The sequence below is a fragment of the Cicer arietinum genome, chromosome 2, assembly GCF_000331145.2.
Source record: "Cicer arietinum cultivar CDC Frontier isolate Library 1 chromosome 2, Cicar.CDCFrontier_v2.0, whole genome shotgun sequence".
In the NCBI taxonomy this organism is placed as follows: domain Eukaryota; kingdom Viridiplantae; phylum Streptophyta; class Magnoliopsida; order Fabales; family Fabaceae; genus Cicer; species Cicer arietinum.
Genome location: NC_021161.2, coordinates 41909081 through 41922790, shown reverse-complemented (window position 1 = coordinate 41922790; position 13710 = coordinate 41909081). Strand labels below are relative to the sequence as shown.

At 27.3% G+C, this 13710-nt stretch overlaps 1 protein-coding gene across 1 annotated transcript; it reads right to left on the bottom strand.

The window, feature by feature from the left end:
- Nucleotides 1-1160: 1160 nt before the first annotated feature.
- LOC101503024 (2-methylpropanoate--CoA ligase CCL4-like) lies at nucleotides 1161-3498 on the bottom strand. The gene has a single exon (XM_004490691.4). It carries the CDS (start codon nucleotides 3112-3114, stop codon nucleotides 1402-1404), a length of 1713 nt encoding a protein of 570 aa, XP_004490748.1. The 5' UTR covers nucleotides 3115-3498; the 3' UTR covers nucleotides 1161-1401.
- Between the last annotated feature and the right edge of the window lie 10212 nt (nucleotides 3499-13710).

Here is a 13710-nt window from a genome sequence, read left to right as displayed (position 1 = left end):
TATGATGATGATGATTATTATTATTATTATTATTATTATTATTATTATTATTGTTATTATTATTATTATTATTATTATTATTATTAAATTATTACTAATAAATAAATATGAAATTATGTTTCAAAATTATTAAATTATAATAATTAATATTTATTAAGAGTTGTTTTTAAAAGCTATTTCATTTAATAATTATCATTTTTTTAAATATTAAAATTTTGTTTTTCTACAAGAATAAAATTCTATTTATAATTAAAAAATATTATTTAATTTCAGTTTTTGAAAAATAATCATTAATATAATTAAAAAATCAGTTTCTTTTTTAAAAGATTTTTTTTAAAATAGTAAACTCAAATCAAGGTTTTAAATAATTTTTTTTACTACCTTCGGTCTTATATACAGCTGTGCCAATATTAAATTTTAAATTAAACACGTAAATTTGTGTTGACTTTACCTTTTCATATATATACTATTAGAGATACTAACTTTTAGTGAATTATAAATAGGATAATAGATTACTTTAATTAATTTATTATGATCTAAATCCATTAAATTTTACCACCCAGTATTTTATTAATATACAAACCCAGTGAGACCAACCATGAACCAGTTAGACTAGCAACGAAAGGGACAACTCTGTAAGGTTGAAAGAGATTGATTGGTTTGGATTGGGATGAAGTTTATCTTAAATATTAAATCAAAATAGGTTTGGATTGGGATGAAGTTTATCTTAAATATTAAATCAAAATAGGTTTGGATTGGGATGAAGTTTATCTTAAATATTAAATCAAGATAGAGTTGGGAGGTATGTTTAGAAGGAAAACTGTGGTCAACATATTTGTAGGTAATAGCTATGTTGATGGGTAGATATGGGTTTGCAAGTAGGGTTGGAAATAGGCGAAGAAAGAATTAATAATTTCAAAATAATAATAATAATTATCCCATGAACAACTTATGTAAGACATTTTGTCACTTTAGAATTTCAATAAATCATTTATGACTTTTTCTTCGTCAAACATTATCCATTAACATGGTCTCATAAAAGCAATTATTTATATAACAAAATATTTTTTAGAGAATTTAATTTTTGTACATTAATAATGTACAAAAATTTATATAAATTTTAAATTATAATTAATTATATAAATAATTTTATAAATAAATAAGAGAAAAATCAAATAAATTTAATAATATAACGGTTTTGCTTGCTGAAAATATATTTGAAACAAAGTGAACCTTTAAGGAATGTTCACAAAATGATTAAATAACCTCTACATGAGTATAATAAAACAATAACAATAAGGAGACTCATTATTTTGAACACCTTATCCTCTCTTTCTATGGAACACATCAATAATTTTTGTAAAATATAGTAAATGGAACAACATATTTTGCATTACATAATTAAATGCGACTAGGAAAAAGAAATGGCGGCGGCGGCGGCGACATTGGCATTGGCAAGGATCCCATAGCCCGAGCAACCCTTCTAAGGACATGCTTCTGAATCTTCCCCGTTGAAGTTTTTGGCAATTCATCCTTAAACACAACCGTTTTAGGCACCATAAAATGAGGCAACCTCTCCCTACAAAACTCCTTAACCTCTTTCTCCGTCGTCATTTCCCTTTCCTTCAACTCATCTTTCAAACTCACAAAAGCACAAGGCGTCTCTCCCCAAAACTCATCCGGTCTAGCCACCACCGCCGCTTCCTTAACCGCCGGATGCATATATAAAACCGCCTCAACCTCCACGCTACTCATATTCTCTCCACCACTTATTATTACATCTTTTTTCCTATCTTTAATCTCCAAATACCCATCCTCATGTATAACACCAACATCCCCAGTGTAAAACCAACCATTCTCTCTCATACACTGCCACGTGGCATCCTCGTCTTTTAAATAACCAAGCATCAAACAACCACCTTTCACAACTATCTCACCAACTGTTACACCATCGCGTTTCACGCTTTCTCCTGTGGGTCCCACCACGTCTACCTCCGTCACTCCCACCCTCCTCACTCCCTGTCTCGCCTTCAACCTCGCCCTCTCCGTCGCCGGAAACCTATCCCATTTTCTCTTCCACGCGCACGACACCACCACACCGATCGTCTCCGTCATTCCGTACCCGTGACTAACGTCGAAACCTAACGACTCCGCCTTAGAGAGGATCGTCGCCGGCGGCGACGATCCTCCCGTCAGAACGTGAACCGGTTTTTTCAACGGTTTTGTTTTGTTGAAATTTGATAGCATATTAAGCACAACAGGAGCGGCGCACATGTGTGTTACTCCGTGTGATTCGATCAAACGGTAGATCGTCGGCGCGTCGACTCTACGCGCGCATACACTTGTTCCTCCCACGGCTGCGAGTCCCCACGGGTAGCTCCACCCGTTAGAGTGGAACATCGGTAACGTCCAGAGGTAAACCGGTTGTTTAGGCACTGACCAATCTATGAGTGAATCAAGCGAAACGATGAACGTTGCTCTATGGCAATGCACTACGCCTTTAGGAGACGAAGTCGTTCCGGAAGTATAGTTTAACGTTATCGGGTCCCATTCAGAATCGGGTCGGATCCATTTAAAATTCGGATCACCTTTCTTTATGAGAGCCTCGTAAGTGTTTATAATGTTTACATTTTTAGGAAGTGGAGGAGGAATATTATGGTGTAACGCGAGAGTATCGTCGTTGATAAGGACAATGTGTGGACGTTGGGTGTTTATCGGGAAGAGAGAGAGAGCGTTGAGTGTTAGAGAAAGGGAGAGAGTGTCTACAAAGACGAGTTTTGATTCGCTGTGGATGAGGAGCACGGAGAGTGATTTATGGTCGAGACGGAAGTTAAGGTTGTTGAGAATGGCACCGGACATAGGAACAGCGAAATGAAGTTCGTACATTGCGGGTGTGTTGGGAGAGAGAACAGAAACGACGTGTCCCTTTTTGATACCGAGGGATGAAAGAGAGGAAGCTAATTGAAGACATCGACGGTGAGTTTGAGACCAAGTGAAGGTGGTACGATTGTAAATAATGGAAGTGGAGTCACCGTAGACAATGGCAGCTCTGTCTAAGAAATTGAGTGGTGTAAGTTGTGTTGAGTTTGCTCTGTTTTTTGTTTGGTGTTCCATTGTTCTAGTTAGTACACTTTGTTGCAGGAAATCATTTAAATAATAAATAATACTAGGGGGGTTATGATGTTTGTTGTGAAGTAATAAATGGTGATATCAAATTGGACCATGGACATTAATAGAGTTCGGCGTGAGTAGTTTAGTCTGTTTCATTCAATATAATGTTGTACAAGTAGTAGTAATCCACTAATCCGTCCCCATTATGATTCCCAAACTTGTTATAAACAAGAATAAACTCAGACCAGCTACATTTTAACCTTAAGAACAGGTACGTAAGGCTACTATCAGTGTTTATTATACATAAAAGCTACTGCCAGTTGCCAGTTATTTATGTTCCTACTTACCATATTAAATTGTTTGTAATAAAGAGAGAATAGTACTTTTTATGTACTCCATCCATCCCATCAAAATTAACGTCACTTGTAATAAGTATTACTTTAACAAAAAAAACATATTTGTTTTATATTATTCACAATTTTTATATAATTTTAATTATTATACATATATATATATAATTTTTAAAGAATTATTATTTTTATATTAATAATAAAAAAAATTATTACCAATTAAGATGAAGAATTTGATAAAAATAATTCATCTCGTTTTTAATTATTATATCTTTTAATATATATTCAAAAATCTAAAATGACATTTATTCTAATGCAAATTGAGTAATATATTTTTTATTAAATATCAATACATTCATCATTGATATTAATTTAAAGTGAAAAATATTGAATTAAAAATTGTTTATGTAATATTAATTATAGATTACAATTAAAAGAAATTGTTTATCTTACTTTATAAATTGAATAGATTAATTCATTGCGAAATAATTTTTTTTACAAATGAATCACTTGTTAATAAATACCACAAATTAGAAATTAAAGCACTTAAAATTCGTTTTAAAATATAAAATAAAATATTATTTTTGTTCATTTCACACATATTAAAAAATGACTATATATAAAAGAAATAAAATGATTATATATTTTACTAAATTATCCTTCTTAAATATCAGTGTATTTTTATTATAAATATAAAATAAAATTAATATTTTAAAAATAGCATATATAATAATAACTAAAATATAAAATTGAAGAAAAAATTACAGTTAAAATTGACAAAACACATTTAAAATGACTTTCATATTATAAAAAAGAGGAAGTAATAATGTAGCACATGAAAGAAGTCTGTATAACATAATTTCTAATCACCAGCAAGCAGGAACGTAGGCAGATGGTAGTATTTATGTACAATAAACACTGATAGTAGCTTATCATACATATACCCGTTCTAGATGGACTGTTACTTAGTTTAGGCCAAGTTTGGGAATCCATGTTCCTACATGCTATTAGGTACCACTATATTCAATGAAACAAACTAAACTACTCACGCCGAATTCTATTAATTTCCATGGCCCAATCTTCTGACATCACCATTTATTACTTCATAACAAACATCATACGGCATCACCGATGGTTGGAAATGAGTTAGAAATTGAGTTCGAATCGATAAAAGTTGGTATAATTCAAAAGTTTAACACAAATTTATTTTTCTTTAATTTGAATTCGACTCAGTTTAAATTCATACAAAATTCAGTTCGGTTTGATAATTTAAATCAAACTATAAAAGAAATTTAAAGGAATAAATATTTTGTTTTAACTTTAAAGTTTAAGTAATTTAAAACTATATTCAAATATCAATCTTTTTAGATCAATTTTTTCGTTATTTTTATGTGTTAGTATTGTACTCTTTATATAAAGAAGAAAAAAGTATAAAAGGATATATTTTTCAACGTAGAACTTTAATAATGAAATTAGAAAGAGTTTGATGAGTGTGAGATTTTGTAATATAACTAAATAAACAATTTTGAACAATAATATAACTTTTAAAATGATATTCTTTTTACCTTCATCGTATAAATAAGAATTACATATATTGCTTCTAACTTTTAAATGACACAAGTTTAATCTTAAAACAATATTTATAACTCAAAATATTATCATCGGAAGGAGTTGATCCGAACAAAAAATGTAATATATCACCTTAGACATTATTGACGATATTTTTTACTATGTTAGAGAACACATTAGGTTTTCCTATAAATAATTAAGTTGTATGTCTTTTTAATAGTTTTCAAATGAAATAAATAACATCTTATATTAATTTTTCAAATGATTTTTATTTTATTTTAAAATGATATTTACAATATGTTTAATATCATCTTCAAATATTTTAATACTTGTACATAAATTAAGTTTTTTTTTTAACAAATACCAAGTCAAATTTATTTCATACAAAAATAAAACTATATATATTTGATAATATATATCGAATTAATTCATGAATCAAACAAATTGAACTATACATAGTTCAAATTCAAATTATTTATTTAACAAACTCAATTTTCAATTTAAGTTCGACTCGTACCACACTTTTATCTCCACCGCATTTTTATATTAACTATTATTTGAATAATGATGATTCCATGGAAAGGGAAGAGTAGAACTAATTAAAACTTAAAACTATCATAAATATGTATGTCATACGAGTTTATTTGCAAAATAATATTTCGAAATGAATATATTTTTAAAGTAAAATTAGTTGTTTCTTTGTTAATTGTATCCACTAATTAATAATTTTTTTTTAATTTTAATATTAACATTTTCAACTCACTAAATAAGCAACACTTAACCCATGTCAAGTTTCTAAACAATACACATAATCACACATTAAAAAACAATTATCATTTTTAGCAAAATTAGTTATAAGCTAAAACAAGTCTAAAAATAATAAAATATTATAAAACTAGATTTTGTACCTTCTTCCCTCTCTTTCTTCGAATTTGTTATTCAATTAAAGGTCATGTCACATGTTAAGAACACTATAAATAATAATTATATTTAAAAAAAATAAACTAAAAAAATAGAATGCATAATTTTCAACAAAAAAAAATAATATATAATTTTTAATACAAAATTTTCATCTTTAATACCCTAATAAAAAGACACATGTTAAAAGTTAGACTTAATTGCAGTTTTGGTCCCTCTATTATTATCAATTCACGAAATTAGCCTCCCTATTTTAAAAGTCGACAATTTTGGTCAATCCCTCAGATTTTTGAACTAAAAAGCGACTATTTGACATATATTTAGTGATATAATGTAATTCTATGATATAAAATCATCTAGATGCATTAATTATTCATATATCATTAGTTAAATTAGAAACATGAAAATTTCCGGAGTTAAAAGCTTAGTTTTTACGGCGTTTTATGTAACACCTCAAATTTTATAATAAACTATTTTATTAATTAAATAAAATTTTAATAATTAACTTGATGTTAATATTATTTTATAATATATGTTGATTAATTTTTGGATTAATTTTTGTTATATGTGTGTTTTCTACAATATGCTAGTTTTATACATGTTTGACTAAACGAGTGATGTAAATAATAATGTTATATTTTTATTATTTTATATATTTTTCTAAAAAATAAGAGTATATTAGTGTAAATATTTTAAAGAATAAGATTTAGGTGATTTTACGTGTATATGTAGTTTTGATAATTAATATCATATTTCCTTGTGTGTTTGGTTAATATTAAATATGCACTTTGTAACACCCCAAATTTGATAATAAACTATTTTATTAATTAAATAAGATTTTAAATAATTAATTTGATGTTAAAATTATTTTATACGCGTACCCAATTAATGTAATATTTTTCTGTGCGCATGATTGATGTTGAGTATGGACGTATTTATATTTCATTTAGTTATAACTATTTTCTATTTTAAGTTATTTATTTTATAAATAATTATCTTTAGATATTACTAATATTGTGGTTGATTTCCTTTACTTTTATATATTTCCTATGACATGATGATTTTATAAATATTTGTTGTGATTTGGTAATTAATAAAAATTATTGATATTATGTTTATTTATTTTATCGTTTTGACTATTCTATAAAAATAGTAATATTTTTATGAGTTTATTTTGAAAAATGTTATAGTAATAATTATAATTACTATTTTGAATGAAAGAGTTTTGGTTATTAATATATTTTAAAAATAAATAAATAAATAAATAAATAATGATAGATTAAAATGTATAAGATACGCTAACTTGTAGAAGCTGATTGGTACACGAAGGCATGGTCTGATAACAAATCTTAATAATATATATATTAGCTTATTATTAGGTTTTGCTTATTGCTTTCCTATCTGCCGCCTGCCAAAACAAAATCCTTGTTCCCTGCTTACTATAATAATAGCATCTTGCCGCTCCTTGGGGGAATTGAAAGAAAAATTGAAGAAATTGATATCCATGATCGATAATTGTTTCAGAAAAGTTTTTTCATTTTCGTCGAAATTTTAGTATGTTATTTTATACATTTAGTTAGTCAATTAAATATACTTTTCCAGATTTTTAACAACCTCAATTTCTCTCTAAAATACCCGACTTCTCCGTTTGTAGAATTCGTTATTTTGCACCGTTCTCCTTCAACGTAAGTCCGATTTGAGTGAAACCAACGTCAAAACGACCCTGTGAAAAGTGACTATATTATCCACTGTTTGGTTTTCTAATTTATGGTAATTTTCATTGACCGAATTTCGAATTTAGTTTTTAGAGTATCTCCTCATAATTTATTTTTAACGTTTACCCATAAACTGAGTTAGATCGATTGATTGACAAAGAGTCAATGAACAAATGTTGTTTGCTCGTTGAATCCTATTGGTGTGTGAAAGCGTCAAAATAAGGTAAGGGGTGAGAGAGTGTTTGAACTCATGAGTATAATATATTGTGAGATGAACGAGAAAACTGTATTTCTCAACCATTCATCTGGGGCTCGCTACGTATGGCAGTAGCCCTTTGAGGGATAAATTAGTTAATGTGAAAATATGGAAATTGTGAGATTAAAATATAGAATAGAAATATTTGTAGGGTGTTGATTGATTTAATTTATTTGAATGTGTGACATTTGATATTATTGTGATATTTGATTTAATTTCGTTAAATGTGTGACATTTGATATTATTGTGATATTTGATTTAATTTCGTTAAATGTGTGGCATTTGATATTATTGTGATATTTAATTTAATTTCTTTAAATGTGTGGTGTGTGATATTATTGTGATATTGGTTGTTGAATTAATTTTATGCATATGTTTGATTAGATGAGTTTAAATGATGTTATAATAAAAAATAGATGTGTTGTGATAATTATATGTAATGATGATAATGTATGATTAATAATGGTGATGTGATAAATTTGTGATGAATATATGTGTTGATGTATGATTGATGATAGTGATTCTATAAATTGTGATGAGTTTATGTGATGATGATGGTGATGTGTGATTAATTATAGTGATGTTATAAATTGTGATGAGAATATTGTGATTTTAATTTGTGTCTGAGATGACGGTATTAATGGAGTATCATATATCAACGAGGGGAGAAAATAAATATTGTGAATTTGTGAAGTGGAGATTATTTTGTCATCATATAGGTAGGGCCTGACAAGCCTAGTGATTCCGGGGAAGTACAACTGAATGAGCATGATCGTCGCGGTCTGCTGTCGAGTCTTAAGGCAAGATTGTTAGACCTTTGAGGTATTCAGGTGGGGAATTCCTAGGTGAGTTGGAGGTAGCACTCCAAATGTCGGGAGCTACCATGCAACACACGTTTACCTCGACTGTCACGTATATGTGTCTCGGGTTGAGTTGAGGAGATCTATGAAGACAGGGCTAATTTGAATTGTCCGTCCACCGGGACGGTGTCATAGTATCAAGCCTCCTAACCAAGTACTTCAGAGTTAGAATGGTACCACATTGTGAAGTAGAGTCTAAACTCATGCATAACATTGCATTTTCTTGTGATTGTTTTGTTGTGATTACTATGTATTATGTGTGATAATAATTTATGCGATGATTTGATGTTACAGGGAAATGTATTGATTTTCTTTGATTTTGACTATATAATGTGATGTTTTTCCTTGAAGAATGTTTGTGTAATGATACGGTTTATTGATGATTAATTGTGTGTTCCTCTTATTTATATTATACTATCCACATGATTTTAAAACTCACCTCCTTCGTAGTTTATGTTTGATTGGTTTGGCCCTGCGTTTGCAAAACGTGATATCCTAAATTAGATATTAAAGTTTTTATTCTCTTTAACAGATTTTCTTTATCTGCTGTAAGTTTTCTTCAAATAATTTAGTATATATTATTATAAATGTTATTTTGGGGTTTAGGGTGTCACATTTTATTATAATTTCATGAGTGTTAATCATTCTACAGTGTCATATCATATGTTATGTTATTTAAAGCATTTCAAATTATCATTTTTTAGTTAAAAAATCATAGAGATAGACCAAAATTGTTGATTTTTAAAACATAAGAACTAATTTCATAAATCAGTAAAAATTAAAGGACTAAAATTATAATTAAACCTAAAAATTATCTTCTCATTACATCTTCCTCATTGGATATGATAACTTTTTACCACCTCTCTTTTATTACAATACTCTTGCACAAACCAATTTTTTCATCATTCTCCCGAAATATACCTTATTTGTGTAAATATATAATTAGATTGTCAATCATATAAATATATACAAATATTTTAGATAAAATAATATTTGCGGTCTTTTAAATTTTACTTATTTTTTATATTATGATAACTTTTTACCACCTCTCTTTTATTACAATACTCTTGCACAAACCAATTTTTTCATCCTTCTCCCGAAATATACCTTATTTGTGTAAATATATAATTAGATTGTCAATCATATAAATATATACAAATATTTTAGATAAAATAATATTTGCGGTCTTTTAAATTTTACTTATTTTTTATATTATGATAACTTTTTACCACCTCTCTTTTATTACAATACTCTTGCACAAACCAATTTTTTCATCCTTCTCCCGAAATATACCTTATTTGTGTAAATATATAATTAGATTGTCAATCATATAAATATATACAAATATTTTAGATAAAATAATATTTGCGGTCTTTTAAATTTTACTTACTTTTTATATTAATTTATTAAGTTATTTTCTTTAGGAATAGATTTTCAGATTTTCTGAGTATTAAAACTTGCAATGTTAGATGTTGACGTATCCTTAACAACGTTTTAAAATCAACAAATAATGTTTTTACCACGATGGTGACATGTAATGTTTATCAGGTATATATCCTTTTAGTCTCAAATAAAAATTCTTAGATTACTTCTTCCTCCGTTTCATCTTTTTCATAAAAAAAGAAAATAAACAAAACTCAAATTGAAGAATCATTGAGAAAATGATGTTTTGTATAAAAAAAAAAATACTTAAAAGACCCTAAATTGAAACTATTCTGGGATCTTAAAATTTATTAAAGTTTTACTATAAATAAAAAAATATTTATCAAATGTTGTCTTAAATGGAGTTTTTGTCAAAGAAACAATTACTGATATAGTATCAATGATATAAAATTTATTTAAAAAATTAACGATAAAGTATATTTATTATTTATAAGAAAAAAGGAGAGAATGATTATGCCTTTCATCTATTCATCTATCTATCTAAACAAAAATTGTGTATAGTCTTCTCATTTATATCCTATTTATATTTATTGTAAAAAAAAAATAGATATGTATATTTTAAATTTGCATTGAATTGTTTAGGTCGATCAGATTTTGCAAATATTTAGAACCAAATTATAGTTTTAAAAATGACGTTTATTAGTCTTTATAAGAATGGAAATGTTTGACATTTGAACCAGCAAAAAAATGTTTGACATTTATGTGAAAATTAAATTGAAACGTTGGGTTGTGTACTAGGTAAATGGCAAATGCATTGTTAATGTTAGGGGAAAATTCTTATATTGAGGTGTGCAATTGTCATAGGAAAGAACAGATGATAGAGGGAAAGGAGGGGAAATGAAAGGTTGGGTGGGAGGAAAAGAAGGTTGGTTGTGTAATTTATCATGAAAATCCTAAAGATATGTGAGTCTAGTTTTGAAAATAATGGATTTTCTAAGAGAAGTAGGAGAAGGTTGAGGGCAAGGTGACTGAGGTGTGGAGGTTAATTCTGGAGAAGTAGGGACATGTTTAAATAAGCTAGAATCAGGTTGAGTGGGCAAGGGTAGATTTGGTGAAAGAGACTATAGGTCAATGGAATCATGTATAGGTATAGCTAAAGAGAACAAGGTAGGTTTGAGAGCAACGGTGGAAAGAGGAAAAACATGTTAAAAAAAAATTGAATTCCTTGAAACAAAAAACTCATGAGATAATAAATCATAGTGAAGGAATCCTTTAGTACATTGATGAACGGACACTGAGAAGTTACAAAGGATTATTGCAAACACAAAATGATTTTTAAAGTGTAAAATTGTCTTTTATTAGAGTTTGGGAATAGAGCAGGAAAGAGCTGGAGCGCATTGCACCAGTCACTTTGCTGCACCCATGCTCAACGCAATGCGCTAACACCTGTTCAAAATACTAGATGCAAAGGAGAAGACAACTATCTCTTAGATGAGTCTTTGTACAATTTTTATGTGTAATTTTATTCTTTTTCAATATTTCCTATGATATATCATGATTAACTAATTTACTCATTGATTAGGAATTAGATGAACTTATTTGAATCGATATAATTTTGGTTTTTTATATACTATTTATGCAAATATAAATTGTTTGATTATGAATCTATTTTTGTTCTTAACGATTTTTTGTACTTGATCACCTTAGAATTGAATCTAGGTATTACTTCGTTATTAGAAAATATGTTGTAATAACCGGAACTATAATAAATTTTCATGTTTAAATATTGTTATAGGAATATAAAATATTATCATATATAATAAGAAATTAATGTTTATATATACTTTGAGGAGTAACAAGTTTGAACACCTAATCAATTAAGATTCATTGTTATAAAAAGCGATTTTGAGTCAAAGAATTGATTTTACTTTAGATTGCTAAAATAGTTACATAGTAAAAAAAATGTAGTTCGGAACCTTAATCGCTTTTTTCATATTGAATTCTTTCTAATTATTTTTAAGTTTATTCAAAATTATATATCAATTTATAAACTTTTTGTTATCTAAGTGTTTACATGAATAATTTAATAACATGAATAATATTTTATTTAGGCTTAATTGTAGTTTTGATCTTCCTATTTTAACCGATACGCAATTGTGGTCCCTCTATTTTTAATTTCGAAATTTTGGTTCCTCTATTTCTTAAAATTGAGACATTTTATAAATCTAATGGATCATATATTTTATTTAATAAGATATAATAGATTACATTTTAAAAAATATATAATTTTATAAAAATATTAGATATTCGTTTAAAAAATGGTTTTTAATTATTTTAAAACTAATTAATTCTAAAAATAGTTTTATTTATTATTTTTTAAAAACTGATTTCAAAATTTATTATTTTTAAAAACTGTTTTTAGAGGGATTTTTAATTATTATTTTTACTACTAATATTTTTATCATATTTAAATGAAAACAGAATGTAAATAAAAATTTATTTTTACCATAAAATAGAATTTAACTAAAAATAAGATCTTTTTTTTAAGAGAAACAACATATTTTTTAAATAAAAAAACAGAACTTAATTTATTTATTTTTTAAATCAAGAATTTTAAATTATTTTTATAAAATTATATTTTTTTAAATGTAATCCATTATATTTTATTAAATAAAATATGTGATCCATTAGATTTATAAAATTTCTCAATTTTAAGAAATAGATGGATCAAAATTATGAATTAGTTAAAATAGGAGAACCAAAATTGCAAAATTAAAATTAGAGGAACCAAAATTGAGAATCAGTTAAAATAGAGGACCAAAATTGAGAATCAGTTAAAATAGGAGACCAAAATTATAAAATTAAAAATAAAAAGACAAAAATTACAAATCAATTAAAATAGGAAGACCAAAACTATATTTAAATCTTTTATTTAATTGCTTGGAAAAGTGACAAATAACACAAGAAAAATCATTATTGTTAGCAAGAGAAGTAACAAAAGGAAATTGCATAGTAGTCCATTTGTAGATAGAATTAGAAACATGACCTAAACATTGTTGCCAAACAGTAGCATTGTTGTAAGTCATAAAACTAGTAGTACAACAAGCAGAATTCAAACTAGAAGAAACAAAGGGTTGAGGTTGGAAAACAAAGGTATATACATGCCTCTTACCAAATCCTCTTGTGGGGATGTGTTCTTCAAAATGGAACAACTATTAGCCGTAAAAGTGACAAAAGCGATGAGAATCACAGATCAACTTTGTTTCAAAAATGAGATTAACATTCAATGAAGGAAGCAGAAAAACATTCTAGTGGAGGACAATTTCACAATACCATAAATAGTAGCAACAACAGTATTATTATTAGGCAATTATGAAGAGTCTGATACCATATTAACAGACTATGAAATACCTCATTATTATTGAATTAAGAGAGAGTTACAAAAGATGATTTTATGATTACATCATACTTGGGGAAAGTAAACTCTCTCTAGATGATGGAAATTAAACTGAATAACAGAAAATGAAAAATACAAAACAAGCCTATAT

Coding starts and splice junctions, on each gene's coding strand:
- LOC101503024 (XM_004490691.4), bottom strand. CDS start 3,114: ATGGAACACCAAACAAAAAACAGAGCAAACTCAACACAACTTACACCA.